At 44.1% G+C, this 23,723-nt stretch overlaps 1 protein-coding gene across 2 annotated transcripts; it reads left to right on the top strand.

The window, feature by feature from the left end:
* Nucleotides 1-8,144: 8,144 nt before the first annotated feature.
* Nucleotides 8,145-22,760, top strand: Sall2 (spalt like transcription factor 2). Of its 2 annotated transcripts, none has more exons than XM_076848143.1 (2): nt 8,145-8,217; nt 19,810-22,760. In XM_076848143.1, the coding sequence occupies exons 1-2, from the start codon at nt 8,145-8,147 to the stop codon at nt 22,758-22,760; spliced, it is 3,024 nt and encodes a 1,007-aa protein (XP_076704258.1). The 2 variants fall into 2 exon arrangements, with proteins under 2 accessions (XP_076704258.1, XP_076704259.1); XM_076848144.1 differs by lacking the exon at nt 8,145-8,217 and adding an exon at nt 19,373-19,439.
* Nucleotides 22,761-23,723: the final 963 nt, after the last annotated feature.

Genomic DNA, 23,723 nt, shown 5'->3' with positions numbered 1-23,723 from the left:
CAATAAGATAAAATTGTTTTATGTCCTTTTGTGTGTTTACTAGGTACTTAGTACAAAGGCAGTGCTCAAAATATTTGTTAAACTAGTTCTGTGAATAAATAAACAATACCAAGAGCATATTAAAAGGATTTGCAATTAAAATATAATCAGGAATTAATTAGACTTCATCAAGCATATTCTCAGGGTCTGGGGATTCGCCTCATGGAATAGCCTGCTCCCAGAATGCACTAAGGCCCTGCTGGGTGGTTCTCAGTACTTAAATTAATCACCAAGGGTCCCCCCATTTGGGAATAATCTCTAAAATGGGGAAGAGAATACTATTTAATGAAAATACTTTGAAGTATGAAGTTATAGAATGGAAGTAGGTGGTATGATAACAGTATTTCACGCAAGAAAAAAATGTTAATAAATTCTAAAAAGGAATAAGAAATTATTGTGGGGGCTGGGGATGTGGCCCAAGCGGTAGCGCACTCGCCTGGAATGCATGCGGCCCAGGTTCGATCCTCAGCACCACATACAAACAAAGATGTTGTGTCTGCCTAAAACTAAAAAATAAATATTAAAAAAAAAAAAAAAAAATTTCACTTATGCCTGGCTTCCATTCATCCCCGCCCTGTTTCTTCACTAGTTCCATGGTACAGTGGGAATAATAATTCCCTGAGATAAAGATATGGTTCCAGAGAGCCTTTTTTTTTTTTAATATTATTTATTTTTTTAGTTATGGCAGACACAACATCTTTGTTGGTATGTGATGCTAAGGATCGAACCCGGCCGCACGCATGCCAGAGGAGCGCACTACGGCTGGAGCCACATCCCCAGACCTCCAGAGAGCCTTTTAAAACCTCACTTAACCTCTCTGGGTCTTAGTTTTCTTATCTGAAAAGTGATATTTAGAGATGATCCTTAAGGCCCCTTCCAGCTGCAAGGCCCTATAGGAGCCCACCTGTTCTTCTTGTTTTTCCGGAAGGCTATGACCATGCTTCTTTTAAGTGTTCAATTATTCATGTTTTTGACATTCTTCAATCTGCATGTTCCAATCCCTCCAAAGACTTTTTCTGCCACTCTTTCTCAAGTTGCTCTGATTTCTTTTCCTTTCTGACAGCTCTGTTTATTTATTTTGTCTTTCTCATTGTCCTCTCCTTTCTTTTTACAGTTTCTAATAATCAAAGTCCCCACCTTTGATTATTTTCTTTCTGGTGGCCAATCATAAGATTCCTAGAACTTTGACAAATTGTCCTCATAATTTCTTCCTTGAAAACACACACACACACACACACACACACACACACACACACTCCTCCCTACCCCCCACTCTAGCCATCTCTCTAGGCCTCTAGGCTCTTAGCCCTTCCCCCACAACCTCCCCTTCCTGTTCCACTACCTTGTCCCCTTTACAAATTCCTGTTTCCCTTATATTTAACTTGAGCAATGAGAAATGAAGAAATGAGGAAAACAAAAAGAATAAGCTCTTTTCTTTCTCTTATGAATGTTTAAATTGCTGCCATCCTTAACAGAACTCTGAAAAGAAACACCAGAGGAGATTCATCTGAATGATCCTCCTTGATCTTCACTCCCTCCCTCTTCCCCTAAAACACCATGGCAACTGCCACCTGAAAGAGGCTAGGCGGAAATCATCTAATAAGAGCAGGGATTGTTTGCCAAGGCTTTCTTACTTAGTAAAGTTTTGCAAAGGGCACTTTCCCTAACTCTTTATTGCCTTACTTCCTTAATTCCAGCAAGACAAAAAGCATGTGATAATATATGTTATGAGAACCATAATCTGCTATGCAAGTTTATTTCTAGGTCTTCATATTCTCCTTGGAATATTAAATTTGAAAGTTTAAAGCATCCTCCAGACCAGAAAGGGAGACCCATAAACAAAAAGGCAGAAATTGGCAAGATGGCAATAAAGTGTCACATTGTATGAAAAAATACACACTGTCCAATGAAGCATTGTTCAAGCAAATTTCAACCTTTCCACAGACCAACTGCCAACCTGAACAAGAAAGATACTTTTCCTAAGTCTCAGTTTTCTCATTTATAAATTGTGGTATTCTACATGTGTAATATGTGGATTATATAGTGCTTCTTTTGCAAAGATTTTTTTTGTTTTGTTTGTTTGCCTCTCTCATGCTAGGCAAGGGCCTTACCACTGAGCCATAACCCCAGTCCACAAAGTTATTTTAAGGATAGAATGAGGTCAGTATTCAAAGTGCTTGGTGCACAAAATACACCATAGCTAAGATTGTTGTTACTAATAGAAATGCTACATGGGTTTCCAGGTTCCTAATTCAATTTTCTGGCAATTAAATCAAGACATAGGATCATAGGATTTTAACTCTTTAAAAGATAGAGGAAATGGCTCCACAAAGCCTGCACTTCTATAAACAAACAGAAAAAGAAGAGTGCTAAGAGCAGAGTTTCATCCTGAGAAAAGAGGCATTGATTGAGCAAGTGTCACATGCCTTTAATTCCAGCTACTCAGGAGGTTGAGGCAACTTAGAAAGACCTTCTCAAGATAAAACTTTTAAAAGGCTAGGTATGTAGCTCAGTGTAAGGCACCTGAACCCCTAGGTTCAATATGAGAGCGGGGCGGAGAGAGACTTGGAATGAAATGTCAAAATGTTTCCAGGACGTCCTCAGACTACAGTTTTACTTTTATTTTTAGGATGAAACTCAATATGAGGGGCTGGTGTTGTGCCTCAGTGGTAGAGTGCTTGCCTAGCACATGTGAGGCACTAAGTTTGATCCTCAGTACCACATAAAAATAAATAAATAAAAGAAAGATTAAAAAAAAAAGAAACTCAATATGAGTTTACAGACAGTTTTAAATGACTAAAAAGTGCATTAATAACATACAATAAATATTTTGGCCAACAGTTGCACATACATTTAAAAAGCATATATTTATTCAGCCAACAGGAAGGGCTGGGTTCATGTGTACCTGGATTCCTTTGCAGCAACACTGTAGCCCCCTAGGAACCATAAAGCCCATGGCTTAGAAACCCCCCAGTTAAGGGCAATTGTCTCAAATTTGTCTCTGCAAAATAATCATTTAAGAGATTGTTTAGGGGCTGGTGTTGTGGTTCAGTGGTAGAGTGCTTGCCTAGCTCCAGGTTCCTCAGATCCTCAGCACCACGCAATAAACAAACAAATAATTAAAGGTATTGTGTCCATCTACAACTAAATATATTGTCAGGCATGGTGGCACACACTTGTAATACCAGGGGCTTCAGAGGTTGAGGCAGGAGGACCATGAGTTCAAAGCCAGCCTCAGCAAAAGGCTCTAAGCAACTCAGTGAGATCCTGTCTCTAAATAAAATACAAAAAAGGGCTGGGGATGTGGCTCCGTGGTGAAGTGCCCCTGAGTTCAATCCTTGATACAAAAAACCCCAAAACAACTAAATATATATTAGCTGGGGATACAGCTCAGTTAGTAGAGTGCTTGCCTTGCATGTACAAGGCCCTGAGTTTAATTCCCACACACACACACACAAATATATATATATATATATATATATATATATATATATATATATATATATATATAATATATACATTATTGTTCATTGTTAATATTATATATTTATATTGTTTAAAAATCTTAGGTCCTAGTCAGGCATAGTGGCACAAGCCTGTATATAATCTCAACTACTCAGGAGGCTGAGGCAGGAGAATTACAAGTTGGAGGCCTAGCCTGGACAAGTTAACAAGATCAAAATAAAAATGAAAAGGGCTAAGAATGTAGCTCCATGGTAGGAAGCCCCTAGGTTCAATCCCCAGTACCACAAAAATTAATAAATATAATAAAAATTTTAGGTCTTACACCCAGAGGTTCTGATTAAAGAGATCTGGAGTGGCACCCAGGACTATAATTTTTTTTTAATTTTTTAATTGATTTTATTTTTTAAATACATGACAGCAGAATGCTTTACAATTCTTATTACATATATAGAGCAAAATTTTTCATATCTCTGTTTGTATATAAATTATGTTCACACCAATTCATGTCTTCACACATGTACTTTGGATAATGATGTCCACCACATCCCACCATCATTGCTAACCCCCTGTCCCCTTCCCAGGACTACAAATTCTTTATAAATTCTTTATGTGAGGGCTGGGGATGTGGCTCAAGCAGTAGCGCGCTCGCCTGGCATGCGTGCAGCCGGGGTTCGATCCCAGGTTCGATCCTCAGCACCACATACAAACAAAGATGTTGTGTCCGCCGAAAACTGAAAAATAAATATTAAAAATTCTCTCTCTCTAAAAAAAAAAAAAAAAAAAAAAAAAATTCTTCATGTGATTACAGTGTTTGGGAAATACTAGTCCAGAGGAGAGTATAGACCTCTGGGAATTAGCATTCCTGACTTGTTCTTCATTTTTCTCTCCCTGGAATCTCTCTCTCTCTCCCTCCCTCCCTCCCTCCCTTCCTCTCTCTTTTTTTTTTTTTTTTGGTGGTATTGGTGATTGAACCAAGGGCCTTGTGCATGTAAGCACCCTCCCAACTAAGCTATAACCACTGCCCTCCCTGGAATCTCATTCAGTTACCTTCTGAGAGTCAAACATAATTATCCACTTGGCTGGGCTTGGTGACACAGGCCTGTAATTTCAGCAACCCTTGAGTCTGAGGCAGGAAGATCACAAGTTCAAAGCCAGCCTTAGAACTTGGCAAGACCCTGTCTCTAAATAAAATATTAAAAAGGGCTGAGGGGGAATGGGGTTGTGGCTCAGTGGTAGAGCACTTGCCTAGCACATGCGAGGCCCTGGGTTCTATTCTCAGCACCACATAAAAATAAATAAATAAAATAAAGGCATTGTGTCCAACTACAATTAAAGAATTGTTTAAAAAGGGGGAGGTGGGGCACTGAGGAATTGACTGGGGTTCAATCTCCAGTACCAAAAAAAAAAAAAAAAGTATCCACTTTTTTTATCCACAAAGCATTAACATATATTTGCTTCTAAAGGATTGATTTTGACATCAAAATACCTATCATCCATCTTAACTAACCCAAAAACAACCTGTACACACAAATGAAGGAAACTGATTATGCTCAGGTGATCTGGTTTAAAGGTTGGCTCCATGATTTAAATGCTTCAACAAGACAGTAAACTCTTCCTGAAGAGAAAGAAATGATTAGACTGATGGCCAATAAGGAAACTAAACCAGTAAATACTGATTTTAAAAAAAAATACTGATAAATAAAGCCCATAAGATGGGCTGAGGCTGTGGCTCAGTGGTAGAGCACTTGCCAGTATGTGTGAGGCACTGGGTTTGATCCTCAGCACCACATACAAATAAATGAATAAAATAAAGGTCCGTACATATAAAAATATTTTTAAAAAGAAAATATCATAAGAAGGAATCACATAGCCAATCACATTATCTTTACTACCAGGTCCCCTTTCCATCTAGAATGTTCCCCTCAGAGCCTCTCAGGCTGCCACATGAGAAGGAATAAGGGCTAGGGGGAGTGCCAGGATAAGGCCCCTTTTCCTATCCTTTATTATCTCCAATGCCCTTGAGTGCCTCTTCAGATTTTTTTTTGGAATTAAGCCTTTGGTTTACAAGGTCAAAAGACCATGGAACATTTTCCAAAAATCATAACAAACTGAACAAAGATTTTTGTTATCCTAATTTATTATTCTAATGTTTTCTTCTGGAATTGAGTCTCCCCCTCTTTCATTTCTCTCTCCTTTTTTTTTATTCTCTTGCTCTTTTTCTTCCTCCCTTCTTCTCTCCTTCTCCCTCCCTCTCTCTTTTTCCCCTCCCCTCTCCACTTCACCACACACAGAAAACCCCTTTTCAAAGGGGCTTTTTTTCCAACTCAGTGAAGTAAAGTCTTTGCCCCTTTGTGGGGAAGGCTCATTAACATTCCCACAGCAGCATCTCTTCAAGGATTCTACTTTTGTAACTCTGTGGGGAGGTCAAGAGGCCACAGAGGAGAGGTAAAAGGGAAAAAAATGGTAAATGGGGGAGGGCGGAAGAAAGGAGAGGAGGGGAAAGAGTCCTTCCTTTCACAATAAGGCCAGTAAGAAGGAGGAAGGAAAAAAATAGGAAAAGATGAAGACAGCCAAGATTCAAGAAAGAGACAAATACAGAAACCCCAATCTGTCCCCTTGGAGAATTCATAGACTCCTGAGAAAAGCAGAAAACTGTGTCTTCTCTCTTTTCCTCACAAAGGAAGTAAATGATGGAAACAGTGGGGTGAGAGGGTGACAGGATCTAGCCTATATCATTGAAGAATTAGAGATTTTTCTTGGCCTCAGTATCTCCTTCACTGGTCTAATAATAATGGCACCCGAGTGCCACAAGAAAGTAAGCGTAATGAATTAGACAACATCGGGGAAAGAGTTCCAAGGGTGGAACATGAGGGAGCCACATAGGGTCCTAACCCCAAAAGTCTGGGAAAATAATGGAAATTCTATGAACTCCAAAGCTAAGACCAGAGTGCTTCCCAAACCTCTTCAGAAGTGGGTACCCGCCTCAGCTGTTAGCAGCAGCCCTCCTATCATCTCATGTCTTCCTCTCCTTTTCTTAGCATTTGCCAAACTAGCCTTCTGTAAAGGAAGAAATGCAGGAAACTTGAATCTGTGACCTAGGCTGTGATCAGCTTTGCTTTCCTTTTCTCTGAAGATACAGCCATCAGAGATTTACATCACTAAACTTAAAAAGGGGTATAGTTTTCAGATGGTCTCTCACTTTAGTGGGAAGAGCAAAAATACATAAGGGCAAAAGAAGAAGACTCAGGTATTACAGCTGGAAGAGAGGGCATATTTGGCATAGTCTATGTCCAATATTACTCCCAATATTACTCAGATTTAGATAAAAACAGTATAATCAGAACAATAAAATGGCCCTAAAGGTATAGGCTGAATTGAAGATATCTGGCTGTTTGCCAAATGTATTGTAGAGATGGAGGATATCTTAAAGATCCAATTTCATATCAAAAAGAAAATTCTTTACACAGAATCCCTGACAAATTATTTGCAGCCTCTGTGTGAATATATTATAGAGAGCTCACAAACCCACTGAAGAGTCCATCACACTGTTAGAAAATTACTTTATGTTGAGCTAAAATTGCCTTTTACTGTGGGGCACCAAGAACTTATCTGCTATATTCTTAGTGGCATTACTTTGACTATGAGAACTGAATTGGATTGGTACACAGAAAGACAATGTTCCTTTGCTATTTGAAGTGAAATTCCTTAAGATCAAGCACTCCCCCCCCCCCCATACTAGCAGTCTGGTGTCATAATGTATCTTTACAATATGTCATATTGTTTCTTTTCAAGTACCTGGCTTCCTGATCTCTCTCTGTTATATCACAGCTGTACAACTGTGGATAGGTTACTTGACATCACTGAGCATTTTGATTTACCTATCAAGGGGATTCCCACAAATAGGAATAGCCAAAACTGCTGTGATAATCGCAGACTTGTACTCTTCAAACTATGTGACATAAATGAAAATATCATGTAAATTATCTTCATACACTGTTATTATAAGTATACCTGTCACTTTTCACTCAGTCTTTCTGCCAACCTTTCCTATCCCCATTTTCTCCTGGAAGCAGCTGACTTCTTAGCCTTTTAATCAGGATATATCAGACAGTTTTTTAGTTCAGTTTATACCCCCAGAAGCAGCCACATTATCCAACAGAGGGGCACAGAATTATGAAAGAATCAAAAAGCATTGAGAAGATCTTGGGGGAAGAGTTAGAAAAACAAGTGAGGGGCAGTCTCTAAAAACATACAGCTCAGGGAGAGGCCAGAGCCCTCGCAGGGAGGAGAGGGTTAAATCCTTTCCTCTGCAGTACAAAAGAAAAGAGTGTGCGGAAAGATTAGGATTTTTGCTTTTACAATGGGAGCTGCAGAAGCGTAGGGAAGAAGCAGAGGGAAAAAAAGGGGGCGTCTCCCCTTTAAAGACTTGCAGAGATTGAGAGAGAAAGAGAGAGAGTCGGAACCGGGAATCAGAGTCTGTCTGTCTCTGGGAAGGGGGAACATCTCTGCTTCACAGTGGTTTGCACTGGGGGAGAGGCGTCCGTAGGCTTCAGACCCACCCGGGGAGGCGATCGGACCAGGTCACCCCGGTGGAGACTCAGTGCATTGCCCCTCCCTCTCCCACCTCTCTCTACCCGGGAATGTCTCGGCGAAAGCAGCGGAAACCCCAACAGTTAATCTCGGACTGCGAAGGTCCCAGCGCGTCTGAGAACGGTGGGTGCCGGGGAGCGGTGGGGGCCCCCGAGTCCCACCCTGCGTGGGTCAGGCCAGGGCAAAGGGAGGGCACTTGGGCCATGGGCGAAACTGGGGCGGGGAGGACTGGGTCGTTGGGGGTGTGAAAGAGTTGAGATGCCGGGAGTGAGGAGCTGACCTGCGCTGGGGAAAAGCCCCCCTTGGCTTTTCTCGGGATTCATTCTGTTTGTGTTTTCCTTGTTTTTCTCTGGATGAAATGGAGTTTTCAAACTGGCTCTGTCTCCCCACCCAAGAGTTTTCTCCCCAGGTCCCCCTTTGCTCACTGGTCTTTGTGCCGTTGCTAAGTAACGTCCTCAGACCTGAAGACCCGTCTCTTAGGGGTGGGATTTCCCCCCATTTCCCCCCCTCTTTTTTTTTTTTTTTTTTTTTTTTTTTTTTTTCTGGAGAGTTGGGTTGCAAGAGAATGAATTGGATAAACGTGAAGGTTCCCCTGAGAGACAAGAGAAAAAAGTTTCTCATTGTTGGGCTGAGCCTGAGAGCAGATCAGAGCTCCCAGAGGGAGAGAGCTAATGTCGGTCAGAATGCAGCCTGGTTTGGGGCGTTTATCCGTGTCATCTGGAGGGGAGGTTGGCCAACAGGTTTGCATGAGATTTGTGTTACAAGGGTGGTCAAACTTAAAAACAAACCAAGAAACATCCAAGATAACACACCTGCTAATATATGCAATCATTTTACAAAGATATCCCTGTATGTTTTTTGAGCAACAGAATTCCTGAGGGGCAAAATTGTATAGTATTCTTATAACATTTCAGGAAGTGAGAAGCAGATAATAGAATGAGGAAGGTTTTAAGAACTAACATTTTTCAAAGCCTAAGAGACAGCGAAGGCATCATCAGGACAAAAATTTAGATTTCCAGATGCTCGGGGCAGGTGTGCTCACTCCAATAAATCAGGATTTTCCAAACTTGTTGATTGTGAATAGATCTGATCAAGGGTCATTGTTGCAAGAGTGCAGGTAATTCTTAGGATCAAGCAATTTTTGAACATACTTGTCAGGCTACATGTGTGTGTGCACACTGTGAAAGTCTAAAAGTCCTGGCTCAGAGATCAACTATTTACTTAGCAAATAGTTGATAAACTCAATAATGTAGTATAGGAGTAGGCATAAGAGCGCTGAAACCAGGTTTCAGGATTTTTTTTTTTTTTTTTTTTTTTTTTTTTGCTGAATCCTGACTCCACCCCTTGGTTAGCTGTGCAACCTTACTTGGTTTGCTTTACCTCTCTGTGCCTCAGTTTCTTCATCTATAAAGATGAGTATCCTAGCCACCTCATTATATTGTAAGAATTAAAATGAGTTAGTATGTTTAAAGTTTTTTTGTTGTTGTTGTTGTTGTTTTGGAAAATACCCAGGATAAATAAGTGCTTAACATAATTAAGCATTTAATGCATGTGAGTATTGTTATTATCATTTTATGAGTACAGTGATACTTCTGGCAAGTGTTGAAACACGACCAGGAACTTCTTGGCAAACTTCAGTATTTCTTTCTGAGACATGTGCCATGAAAGATCTAGGATAGTGTATTTGTAGTGATTAAAACTAATCATGGATTAAACTTGCCTTTCCACCCCTAGTGAAAAATGACTTCAGGTCAAATCAGTGCTTGAAACAACCTTGACAGACGCGTTAAAGTTTGGGGTAGGACACATCCTCCCAAGTCATTGCTTTGCTGGATCCCACTGTGCCCATATTTAGAGGTTCTATGGTGGTGGCATCCTTCCCTCCTGAGACACATTAGCCCTCCTTAATGCTGCTATAGGCCGGATGTTTCCTCCTAGTGCTCTACAGGAGACTTCCCCTGGAGCCTCAGAGCTGCCTCACAGCCCTGCTCCCCTGCTGCTTCAATTGTAGAACTAAGCTGAACACACACCCCCAACCCCTATGAGGCATCCTCCTCCCATCCCTTCCTCCCATCTGCTCACCCATTCCCCATACCACAGCTGAGGAAGAGTCTTCTGTGAGGGAGTTAAAAGGTATCTTTAGCAACTGCCTTCAATGGATTCTCAAGCCCCTTGAAATGTAGCCCCCACTTGGGGCTATAGACACCCGGGGCATGAGAATGCTGCTACAGTGCCATTCTCATAGGAAGACTAAAGGCTTGACCCCAATGGAAGCAACAAATTTAATTTGAAATTTTGCCTTTGAGCTCAGCCTTGAGAACTTCTAAAGGGTTTCTCATCAGAGTTCCCCCTGAGAGCAAAAGATCTTACCTAGGCTACTTTCATGACCAGAAGTTTCATTGGGTCTCATTAATAATTTGGGGTGGCTCACTAAAACGCTTGCTCACATAAGCTTATAATGTATAAATTCCCCTTTCCCTCCTTATTGTAGACAGGATCTACAAAGATTCCTTGATACTTATTTGCTTTTCTGCCCAAAAGCATGGCCCAAAATTAGAAAGGAAGGGAGCTGGAAGCAAAGCTCAATGGTGTAGCACATGCCTAGCATGCAGGCAGCCCAGGGTTTAATTCCCTGCACCATCAAAGAATAAAATATATATTTTTTATTCTTTATATATAAAAATGTGGGGGGGGTGCATCTTGAGTACTTAATTCAGGACTTAGTCCAGAACACATTATATATCCTTTGGCATATGTGTTAAATTATGGTCATCTTTGTGAGCATCACCAAACATTTATTTAGTAGCCTAGAAAGTGCCACAAATGTTTTCTGGAGTCTTTTTTCCCCCCTTTTCTTTTTCTTTTCTTTTGGGGGGTGAGGTGGTGTGGTACTGGGGATTTAACTCAGGGACACACTACTGAACTGTATCCCCAGCCTTTTCAAATTTTAATGTGAAACAGGGTCTCACTAAGTTGCTGAGAGTCTCACTAAATTACTGAGGCTGGATTTAACCTTCCCCCCAACCTGCCATGCCATACTGGGGATTGAATTGAACCCAAGTACATACTAAGCCAGCACTCTATGTCCTTGAATTTTGCATTCTCCTGCCCCAGCCTAAATTTTAGATATGTGCCACCCTGCGGGCCTTTTGCCCTCTTTTAAGCAAAGTTTACCACATAAGAAGCAAATGCTGAGCTTTTGTTAAGTATTTTTAAAACTTCATGTTTGCAGTGACCTAGGAGAACACCAAGAAACAGTCAAAAAAAAAAAAAAACCTGTTTTCCAACCCTGTGTTTGCTCAGCTTCCTGACCAGAGCACCAAAACCTAATAGTTATTGCACAAAAGTGATGAGCAGGAAATAATCAGTTTACTAAAAACTCTAGAGAGGGGGGAGGAAACTTTCCCCTGCAGAGTCTAAAAATCTGAATTAGAGAACATAAGAGATGTAACTGGGGAAACTGCAAACTAGTACATCTGGGAAATAAAGAAAGCTATCAGAAACCCAGATATTTAGTGAGAAGGAGAAACCAGGACAACAGCCAAAGAGATCTAGAGGGAGAGAAAGAAATACTTGAGATGGAAGTTGGCAGACAGCAAGAACAGCAAAAGGCAAAGAAGGCAAAAATAGAGTTTTAAGGTCTCTGTTCTCTTTATTTTTACATCTAGAAGTAGAGTTTCATCTTTTAGGCATTGAGCCCCTTGGGATGTTCAGCTGCAGGTCCCCTCTTACCCTTCCTCAGAGTAGGGATCAGAAAGAACACATTTTTCAGTAGACAGGAAGCAGCTCAGTCCAGGGCAGTCATGCATGCATGCACATCTGTAATCCCAGTGGCTCCAGAGGCTGAGGTAGGAGGATCATGAGTTCAAAGCCAGTCTCAGCAATGGCAAGACACTAAGCAACTCAGTGAGACTCTGTCTCCATATAAAATACAAAATAGGGTTAGGGATGTGGCTCAGTGATCCAGTGCCCCAGAGTTCAATCCCTGGTACCACCACCCTCACAAAACAAAACAAACAAACAAAAAAATACAACTCAGGCAGGGCATGGTGACTCACTCCTGTAATCCCAGCAACTCAGGAGGCTGAGGCAGGAGGAACTTGGGTTCAAAGCCAGCCTCAGCCATTTAGCAAGGCCCTAAGTAACTCAGCGAGACCCTGTCTCTAAATAAAATATAAGAAGGGCTAGGGGGCTAGGGATATAGCTCAGTTGGTAGAGTGCTTGCCTCACATGCACAAGGCCCTGGGTTCAATCTTTAGCACCTCAAAAAAAAAAAAAAAGAAAAAAAAAAAAAAAGGGCTGGGGATGTGACTCCTGGTTAAACACCCCTGGGTTCAATCCCTGGTACCAAAACAAAACAAAAAACCCACACAACAACTATAACAAAAAAACCAACTCAGTCCTGGATAGGGCACTAAATAAAGAAAAAGAAGCTGGGCAGCGGCATGTCTGTAATCAGCTGTGGTAAAATATGGATAACAAAATTTATTATTTTAACCATTTTTCTTTTCTTTTTTTTTTTTTTTTGGTAGCAGGGCTGGGGATTGAACCCAGGGCTTTGTGCATGTAAGGCAAGCACTCTACCAACTGTGCTATATCCCAAGCCCCCTCTTTGTTTCTTTTTTGGTACCAGGGATTGAACTCAAGGGCACTTAACAACTGAGCCACATCCCCAGTCTTATTCTTTTTCTTATTTTGAGATAGGGTCTTGCTTAGCTGCTTAGGCCTCACTAAATTGCTGAGGCTAACTTTCAACTTGCGATCCTTCTGCCTCAGCCTCCCAAGCCACTGGGATCATAGGCGTGTAACACTATGCTCAGCCATTTTAAGCATATAATTCAGATATATTAAGTTTATTCCCCATGTTAAGTAACCATTACTATCTATTTTTTCAGAATTTTTCATTATCAAATAGAAACTCTATACCTAGTAAACAACAGATCACTGTTCTCCCCTCCTGCAGTCCCCAGTAGCCTCTATTCTCTATTTTCTTTCTTTCTTTTTTTTTGGTACTGGGGATTGAACTCAGGGGCACTCTACCACTGAGCCGCACCCCCAGCCCTATGTTGTATTTTATTTAGAGACAGGGTCTCACTGAGTTGCTTAGTACCTTGCCATTGCTGAGGCTAGATTTGAACTCAGGATCCCCCTGCCTCAGCTTCCTGAGCCACTGGGATTACAGGCATGCACTACTGTATCCAGCTTCTATTTTCCTGTCTCTATGAATTTACTAATTCTAGGTACCTTGTATAAATGGAATCACATACTATTTGATTGAGCTCGTTGGCTCAATCAAAGTGAATAAACCAACCACACGTTGGTTTATTTCACTTAGCATAATGTTTTCAAAGTTTATTCACCTTGCAATATGTATCATAACATTTAGGATTAATATTTGTGGAGCCTTCAGGTACTATGCTAGGCCATTTTTACATTTCTTCTAGTTTATTCCTTATGGCTGTTATCCCCTACATCTAAATTTAAAGAAGAGAAATCCAAGCTTTAGAGAGATTAAGATATTTTCCCAAGATCACAAAGATGAGAAACGTTTAAAGCTAGAACTTCAACTGAGGTCTAAATCATTGTGCTAAATGAAAGGTTCAGCTCTCTAACATCCCTTCCAACTCCCAAAATGGTATGTTTAGTCCTTTGATTTCAGAAAAATGTCCAATGAAACCCCCCCCCCCTTTTTTTCCTTTGATATCATGGATTAAACTCAGGGGCTCTTAGCCACTGAGCCACATCCCTATGCCTATTTTTGAATTTTATTTAGAGAGAGAGTCTCATTGAGTTGCTTAGCACCTTGCCATTGCTGGGGCTGGCTTTGATCCCCCAGTCTTAGCTTCCTAGAGCCTTTGAGATTACAGGCTTGTGCTACTGCTCCTGGCCAGTGAGCCCCTTTAAAAATTTAACGTACTATATTCCAAATCTGGAAATAAGTATATTTTCCTCACTTAACACCAAGTGCACAAATCATTGTGTCTCTTTGTCTACTGTGTTGCACAGGCATAGGTACATTAGTAGATTTGGGTGCCCTAATTTGGTTTGGCAAAGGACTGTGTGTGTGTGGGCGCATTTAGGGGAAAGAAGTGAGGAAGAGAAGAGGGGACATTCTGAGATGTAATCTTGCAACAGTTACAAAAATTAATGTATATACCAGATGCAGTGGTGCACGCCTGTAATCCCAGCTGCTGGAGAGGCTGAGACTGGAGGATTGTGAGTTCAAAGCCAGCCACAGCAAAATCGAGGTGCTAAGCAACTCGGTGAGACTCTGTGCCTAAATAAAATACAAAATAGGGCTGGGTATGTGGCTCAGTGTTTGAGTGCCCCTGAGTTCAATCCCTGATGCCAAAATAATAATAATAATAATAATAATAATAATAATAATAATAATAATAATAATAAAAAATAATTATGGAAGCTACCAATTAGTGTTGATCCAATGTTAAAAACAAGTAGGTTTAGGCAGGTGCTTACATAATATGCTTTGCTTCCTTTGTAGTTGAATGATGCTCTAACTCTGTAAACTTTTCATCTTACAACTAAAGATATGGCTTAGCTGGGCACAGTGGAGCTCACCTGTAACCACAGTGGCTTGGAAAGCTGAGGCAGGAAGATGGCAAGTTCAAAGTCCTAAGGAACATAGTCTCAAAATTAAAAATAAAAAGGGCTGGAGATGGAGATGTGGCTAAGTGGTTAGGCGCCCCCTGGTACCAAAAAATTAAATAAACAGACAAACAAAAGGCCTGGGGATGTAGCTCAGTGGAATATCATTCCTAGGTTAAATCCCTAGTACAAAAAAAAAAGAAAAAGAAAAAGAAAGAAAGATGGCTCAACTAATTTTTTTTTTTTTTAGTTGTAGTTAGACACAATAATACCTTTGTTTTATTTATTTATTTTTTATGTGGTGCCAAGGATTGAACCCAGGGCCTCACATGTGCTTTCCAAGTTCTCTACCTCTGAACCACAATCCCATCCCTTAACTAAAATTTTAAAAGAAATAAATATTGAAGATGAACATGCCCTGGGAAAAGCAATACAGTTGCTTAGATTCATAATTAGATGTAAATTATATCAAATTCTATTTTTTTAAATAGAATTTTATTTCATCAAATTCAGATTTTTTTTTTTTTTTCACCAGGAAAGGACACAAAAAAAGCTTAAGTATGATTGTGGATAGAGTAGAAAGGGAGCCTGAGGGGAAAATTTGCCACTGAGCAGCTTCTTTTTTGCCTCTATTCCAATTTTGATTAGGTTTAGTTTGTGAGGAACAAGGTGGAAGGTTTGAAGAGAAGGATAGTCCTCTAATACTGTTATTCTCATCTTTGGCTGTATGTACATTATTTTGCTTCTTTGCTTCTGTCTTTGTTTTTGTTTTTGTTTCTTTGATGCTGGGGATTGAACCCAGGCCTTCCCTCATGCTAAGCAAGTATTATACCACTGAGCTACACTTCCAGCCCCTTACTTGTACATTGGAATCACTGAGGAGCTTTTCAAAAATACTAATGCCTGGATCTAACCCTTAAGAATTCTTACTTAATTTAGTTTAGGGCATGGCCTGAACATCTGAATTCTTAAAAGCTCAGGGTAATTTTGAATTATAATTGAATTATGTGGTGAATTATAATTGCTACAATGACCAATAGTTTGAAAACCACTGTTCAAATATGCTTGCAACACTTCCACACACAACCCACCTATTTTTCTCTTTGTTCCCCCTAACCATTCTCTCCCAAGCCTAAAGCCTCAGTGTGATGGGGAACCAAGTTTAGAAGGGGAAGCCACCTGGTTTCCTTTCCCTTTGTCATTTCTGCTCTTTGTAAATTTAAACAAGCATGTCCAGGTCTTAATTCTATATCTACCCTAGACTCTGCATATGACCTCACTTTATCTGCTATCTAGGGACACCATAACCAGCTTAGTTTGTTCCTGTGTTTGTGACTTTATTCATGTCTGCATAAGAATCCCGCCCCCCTTTTCAGGATCTACAGTGAGTGTAAAGTGCTGAGAAGTGGAGGGTTCCTCTTACAGGTGGCTGTTGATCTGTCACCTTTCACCAGGGGCTAAATTTACCTTAAAGAAGAGTGCAGATCAAATTTCGCATCAGAAAGCACGTTTCATTAAAGAGTAAAAAAGGGGACAGTGTTTCCCAGGAGAAGATGAAAAGAAAAGAATTTCTTTTCTTGTCAGAAGACTTGACAAAACAGTAACTGGATATCAAATGTTCCATGCTAATTAACAAATGCTCAGTAGAAAGTCTCCATCTGATTCCCTCTCTCTTACTCAGGCCAGAGAGCAAATGGCAGGTAGGAGCCACACAGGGCCCTTTCTCTAGCCACACAATGTGATGTGCTTGAGAAAGCACTGGATAGGAGTCAGAATTGTGAATGCCTGCTTCAGTGAGTTACTGTGTGAACTTGGAAAAGTCACTTAACCTCTCAGAGCTTCAATTTCCTTATCTGTAAAAATAAACCACATTGTATTAAGCTGTGACTTTCTGTAATTAAAACAGACCCTTTCTTCCTCATTTGGAAGGGCCAGGTCTGCAAGTAGAGAACCCACCTGTTTCAGAGCTGTGATTCAAAATGCTAAGATCCTTAAGGTTACCTGAAGTTTCAAAATATCATTGATTGTAAGATGGTTTTAGATTGTAAAGACAGGCAAAATTTATGTTGAAAATACAGTGGATGTTATTAATATTTTAATTGGGTTGTATCAGCTCTCCTCCCAATGACTCCTTATCCCTGACATATGCCAATATTAACCAATATCTTAACTCAGAAATTAATAAGGTTGGGTATGGTGGTGTAGCTCAGTGGTAGAATGCTTGCCAAGCATTCATGAGATCCTGGATTCAATCTCTAGCACAGAGAAAAAAAATTAATAAACAATACAAAAACATCTCATTTTAGTATTTGTGTGTTTTAGGTTAATTTGATTATTTTGCATTGACAATGTCAGCTCTCTAATCCATAATATTTAGGACTCTCCAAACTTAATAATGCCCATATAAGGGCTGGGGGTGTGGCTGAGCCATTCCTAAAGTTCTTCCTAGCATGCTCAAGGTACTGAGTTTAATACCCAGACCACCAAAAAAAAAAAAAAAAAAAAAAGGAGGGGGGGGATATTGGGATATAGTTCAGTGGTTGAGTGCTTGATGCAAGGCCTGGGTTCATTTTCTAGCACCAGAAAAAAAAAAAAAAAAGAGGAAAAGACAGACAGGCTGGCTATACTACTTCCACTTTACAAAAAGGGAAATGGTAAATAGATGAGGGAAAAGAAGTCAAGTAGAGAAAGGAGAATGAAGGGCGGGTCAGGAGAGAATAGGGAGGATCATGAACTGAAATGAATTTCCTTGGATGTTTGAGTTTGTTGGGATAAACTACTATTTATAAGACTCTAATAAAAACAAAAACAAATAACAACAACAAAAAAAGGGAAATAGTGGCATAGCATGGCCTCAGTTACCACCCAGGCAAGGTGAGTTTAAGGATGCCCAAGCAAACCACAAAACCAAGGATCTGTGATTACTTTGCATGTGTGTTACTGGGGAGTGATCCCATGGGTGCTCTACCACTGAACTGCATTTATTTTTTGAGAGACTGGATCTTGCTAAATTGCTGAGACTGACCTGAGCGCCCCTCCCCATCTGGGATTACTAGAAGTAGCAGAAATTATGTCAATACTTCTCAAATGTAAAATAGTGGGCTGGTGTGGTGGCATGCGCCTCTAATCCAAGCTGCTCCTGCTCTGGAGGCTGAGACAGGAAGATCTTGAGTTCAGTCAGCCTCAGCAATTTATTAAGGTCCTATGCAAATCAGCAAGAACCTGTCTCTAAATAAAATCCCAAAAAGGGCTGGGGATGTGGCTCCGTCATTAAGCGCCCCTGAGTTCCATCCCTGGTACCCAAAACAAGTAACAACAACAACAAAAAATCAAATGTTAAATAGTGCTTTAGGAATTAGAAAACCCTTTAGGACTCATTTCAAGGCAGAAAGGGAATGCAGACTACCTGGCCCAAGACCCATCTTATTTAGCCCTACCTAACCTCTTGCTGAATGTGAGGCACCTCCATGGGCCAGAGCAGGTGTCAGTCAGGTCCAGGCATTCAAAGCGGGTTGTTGCGGGGAAAGGGATTTAGGAGAGGCTGCCTGGTAGCTCCTACAGCATTTTCTCCATTGTTTCAGGAGAAGTTCCCCTCCCCCCCAGCTGGGTGGGTCTCGGTAGGCCTCCGCAGGCAATCTCCTCAAACCCACTGTCGGTTAGAGGGACAGTGTGCAAGTGTTGAAAGAGGGACATAGGGGGCAGAAAGTAGAGATGAAGGTACTAAATAGAAGACCGGCTTCTTAAATAAGCATGAACTTTATAAATTGAGTGTTGGCCCGGTGGTCTGTGCAGTAGTTTGCATTCAGCTATTATTCTGGGGGAGGAGGGGAAGAGAGTGAAGGGGCTTCATGTTCCACAGACAGAAGACCTGAAATGACTTCCTTGGAAATTCCACCTTGCAACCTCTCACCATGTGAAACTTCTTTTGTGGAGAGGGATTTGGGGGGGGGGCGAAGTAGTGTGAGAATGGAAGTGAGGGGCAAAACTTGGGAGTACTGGAGGGGATGCTGATGAGGAGGACGTTTGGGGCTCCTCCGCCCCCTCTGGCCCTGAGACCCCTAAGAGGATGAGACTACCCTTTCTCTGGAAGCCACGTTTTCCAGGCTCTGCGGATCCTTTATCCAAAGAAAAATAAGAGAAGCCTATCGCCTTGCTCTATTGAGCAGGGCTACGTTTCCCACTGTGCCCCTTGAGCTTAGGCGGGGGGGGGGGGGGGGGGGGGGGGAGGCCTGGGCAAAGACATCTGGGAACGAGGGGGAGCTGGCAGAGGATAAGGAAAGGTAGACCCCCACCGTACCTCACAGCACCTGATAATAAGCCTCGGGAAACCCTCTGAAGCTCAGGGCTCCTGCCCCCACAACCCCCTAAGTACTGTGGCTCGCGTCTCTGGCTCTCGCTTCCCTCCCCAGCAGCTCCTCCCCACAAACTCTCCTCCCCCATCTCCCCTCTCCCCTCTCCCAGCTTTCTCGCTCCAGCTCCTCCCCTCCTCCGCGCCTCCTCGCTTCCCTCCCCCTCCGCCGCTGCTCCCAGCCCCCGCCGCCGCCGATCTCCATCTCCGCAGTCTGGGCCGCTGGGTGCAGAGCCTGCCGCAGCCCCGGCGGCCACGGTCGCTTCCTCAATCGTGATACCCATTGTCTCCCACCCCGTCCGGCCCTCCGCTTCCCCGACAACCATGGCGCACGAAGCCGGGAGGAGCTCTCGTCTTGGGGGCCCCTGCGGGGAACCTGCGGAGCTCGGAGGTGCGGTAGGGCCAGGCTCCGGCAGAGGTGAGGAGGGAGGGGACGCGCGGGGGTAAGGACTTCAGGTGGGCGGGATACAGGCATAATTCTCTCTATAGGTTGCAGTCCTCACACCCATTCCCACTCCCCAGGGCCAGGAAAGGGGTGTTGGGGGGGTGAGGTGACGGAGGAGGGGAGTGGAGTGTGCGTGACCCTCCCCCCCCTTACTCGGGTGAATCTCTTCACGAGGTTCAAGACTGAGCTCTAGCTTTATGCGTGGCTTAATAGTGAGCTCATCTCCCCACCCCCAACTTGCGGCTCGTTGGTAATTAGAGCCTCTGTATAGCCAACCCAACGCACCACCCACGCTCTCTTCTTGTCCTCTTCCCAGGTGATGCTAGCGAGGAGGACCACCCCCAAGTCTGTGCCAAATGCTGCGCACAATTCACGGATCCAACTGAATTCCTCGCCCACCAAAACGCATGTTCTACTGAACCTCCTGTAATGGTGATAATTGGGGGCCAAGAGAACCCCAACAACTCTAATGCCTCCTCTGAACCCCGGCCTGAGGGTCACAGCAGTCCCCAAGTCATGGACACAGAGAACAGCAATCCTCCAGAATCCGGGTCCTCTGGGCCGACTGATCCCACCTGGGGCCCAGAGCGGAGAGGAGAGGAGACTTCAGGGCATTTCCTGGTCGCTGCCACAGGTACAGCGGCTGGGGGAGGTGGGGGCCTAATCTTGGCAAGTCCCAAGCTGGGAGCAACCCCATTACCTCCAGAATCCACTCCTGCACCCCCCCCTCCACCACCTCCCCCTCCACCCCCAGGTGTAGGCAGCGGCCACTTGAACATTCCTCTGATCTTGGAAGAGCTGCGTGTGCTGCAGCAGCGGCAAATCCATCAGATGCAGATGACTGAGCAAATCTGCCGGCAGGTGCTGCTGCTTGGCTCCTTAGGCCAGTCCGTAGGTGCCCCTGCCAGTCCCTCAGAGCTACCTGGGACAGGGACTGCCTCCTCCACCAAACCCCTACTACCCCTCTTCAGCCCCATCAAGCCTGTTCAAACTGGCAAGACACTGGCACCTTCCTCCTCTTCCTCCTCCTCCTCCTCAGGGGCAGAAACACCCAAGCAGGCTTTCTTTCACCTTTACCACCCACTGGGGGCACAGCATCCCTTCTCTGCTGGAGGGGTTGGGCGAAACCACAAGCCTGCCCCTGCCCCCTCCCCTGCCCTTCCAGGCAGCGCAGATCAGCTGATTGCCTCACCTCATCTGGCATTCCCAGGCACCACAGGACTACTGGCAGCACAATGTCTTGGGGCAGCCCGAGGCCTTGAGGCCACTGCCTCCCCAGGGCTCTTGAAGCCAAAGAACGGAAGTGGTGAGCTGGGCTATGGGGAAGTGATGGGTCCCTTGGAGAAACCAGGTGGAAGGCACAAATGCCGCTTCTGTGCCAAAGTATTTGGCAGTGACAGTGCCCTGCAGATCCACCTGCGCTCCCACACCGGTGAGAGGCCCTATAAGTGCAATGTCTGTGGCAACCGCTTTACCACCCGTGGGAACCTCAAAGTGCATTTCCATAGGCATCGCGAGAAGTACCCACATGTGCAGATGAACCCACATCCAGTGCCAGAGCACCTTGACTACGTCATCACCAGCAGCGGCCTACCCTATGGTATGTCTGTACCACCAGAGAAGGCTGAGGAGGAGGCAGCCACGCCAAGTGGAGGTATGGAACGCAAGCCTCTGGTGGCCTCCACCACAGCACTCAGTGCCACAGAGAGCCTCACGCTGCTCTCTACTGGGGCAGGGACTGCCACAGCTCCCGGGCTCCCTGCTTTCAATAAGTTTGTGCTCATGAAAGCAGTGGAGCCCAAGAGTAAAGTTGATGAAAACACTCCCCCAGGGAGTGAGGGCTCAGCCATCAGTGGAGTGGCAGAAAGTGGCACTGCAACCCGCATGCAGCTAAGTAAGCTGGTAACTTCGCTACCAAGCTGGGCACTGCTTACCAACCACTTCAAATCCACTGGCAGCTTCCCCTTCCCCTATGTGCTAGAGCCCCTGGGGGCTTCACCCTCTGAGACATCCAAGCTGCAGCAGCTGGTAGAAAAGATTGACCGACAAGGAGCTGTAGCAGTAGCCTCTACTCCATCAGGGGCCCCCACCACCTCTGCTCCTGCACCTTCATCCTCAGCCTCTTCTGGACCTAACCAGTGTGTCATCTGCCTCCGGGTGCTGAGCTGTCCCCGAGCTCTACGCCTGCACTATGGTCAACATGGAGGTGAGCGGCCCTTTAAATGCAAAGTGTGTGGCAGAGCCTTCTCCACCAGGGGTAATCTGCGTGCACATTTCGTGGGCCATAAGGCCAGTCCAGCTGCCCGGGCCCAGAACTCCTGCCCCATCTGCCAGAAGAAGTTCACTAATGCTGTCACTCTGCAGCAGCACGTTCGGATGCATCTGGGGGGCCAGATCCCCAATGGTGGTACTACACTCCCAGAGGGTGGAGGAGCTGCCCAGGAGAATGGCTCTGAGCAATCTGCAGTCTCTGCGGTGGGAAGCTTCCCCCAGCAGCAGTCACAGCAGCCATCACTGGAAGAGGAATTATCTGAGGAAGAGGATGAGGATGAGGAAGAAGAGGAAGATGTGACTGATGAAGATTCCTTAGCAGGAAGAGGCTCAGAAAGTGGAGGTGAGAAAGCAATATCAGTGCGAGGTGACTCAGAAGAGGCATCTGGGGCAGAGGAGGAGGTGGGGTCAATGGCCGCAGCAGCCACAGCTGGGAAGGAGATAGACAGTAATGAGAAAGCAAATCAACAGTCTTCTCTACCTCCACCTCCGCCTCCACCTGATTGCCTGGATCAACCCCAGCCAATGGAGCAGGGCAGCAGTGATGTGTCAGGAGGCATGGAAGAGGTGGGTAAACCAGAGAGGAGCTCAAGCCCTGAAACACCACTCAATCCAGAAAAAGAAGGCACTGGCACCCACTTGGTGGAGGAGCTGAGCTTGCAGGAAGCTGGGAGAAAGGAGCCAGGAGAGAGCAGTGGCAGAAAGACCTGTGAAGTGTGTGGCCAGACCTTTCCCATCCAGGCAGCTCTGGAGGAGCATCAGAAGACACACCCCAAGGAGGGGCCACTCTTCACTTGTATTTTCTGCAGGCAGGGCTTCCTTGAGAGGGCTATCCTCAAGAAGCATATGCTGTTGGCTCACCACCAGGTACAACCCTTTGCTCCCCATGGCCCTCAGAATATTGCTGCTCTTTCCTTGGTCCCTGGCTGCTCACCTTCCATCACTTCTCCAGGGCTCTCCCCCTTCCCTCGAAAGGATGACCCCACAATCCCGTGAGCCTGTTTTCTATACCTGCTTCCCTTTGATCTGGGGAGCAGAAACTGTGAGCTCCATAGAAGGATCTCCAAGATTTATGAGCCCTTATTTCATCTTTTTGCTCTAAGTTCTTACATCGGTGTTCTAGTGGCTTTTCTCTAGTCCCCGAGCTTGGAAATTATTGTGCTTACCAAGGGATGGTCCCCTAAAGAATTTTTCTTCTCTCTTCATTCTTTTACCTGAGGAAAATAGGTTATGTAAGGCTTCACATTCTCAAGGGGGAGCCTCTCCTTTTCCCTCTCCCTTTTTCTTTGGCAGGTGCACCTAAGCACAATCTTTGGAATTGTAGCCCAGCCCAAAGGGGCTGGCAGCTGTCTCTGGAGTGCTAATCCTCACTGATGACCAGGATTTTCTCCAGGATTTCTTGTCCCAGGACCTTCTGCCTAGCTGGTGATGGCGGGGGTGGGTTCCATACTTTCTGCAACCAGTGCACAGCTTTCCAGTCACATGGCCTGCTCACAAAGCCCTGGAGTTCCACCTCATCTCTGTTACCACTTTAGACCTAGCACCACTAGTGCTGTTTGGTCCAGGAACTGTAGTGGAGAAGGTGGCCCCAACGATGGAATCTACAGAAGCCAAGGAGAAGACAGCCTCCTTTCCTATTTTAGCCTCCTGTATTTAAGGCAGTGTCTAAAAAGCCCATCAGAAGAAAGAAGCAACAAACTGCATGTTCCTTCTCTCTCCTCCTGCTTCAGAAGGTGCTGTCAATGAAGATGTTCCAGTAATTAGTGATTTTTACCCCAGGAGGTAGGGAGAGATGAAGGGCATAAAACACTCTTCCTAGTAAAGCCTTTGAGAGTCACATTAAGGCAAAGGTGTTGTCAGGTCAGTATTCCTCCACATCTCCAACTTCTCAGTCATCAAGGATTTTTGAAGTTGAGAAACAAGCAGATTTCTTACCAAGAGATCTCTTATAGGGTATTT

This window comes from Callospermophilus lateralis, chromosome 3, assembly GCF_048772815.1.
Source record: "Callospermophilus lateralis isolate mCalLat2 chromosome 3, mCalLat2.hap1, whole genome shotgun sequence".
Lineage (NCBI taxonomy): Eukaryota > Metazoa > Chordata > Mammalia > Rodentia > Sciuridae > Callospermophilus > Callospermophilus lateralis.
Note: the sequence above shows the minus strand (reverse complement) of the source record. Positions and strands in the feature narration are given on the sequence as shown.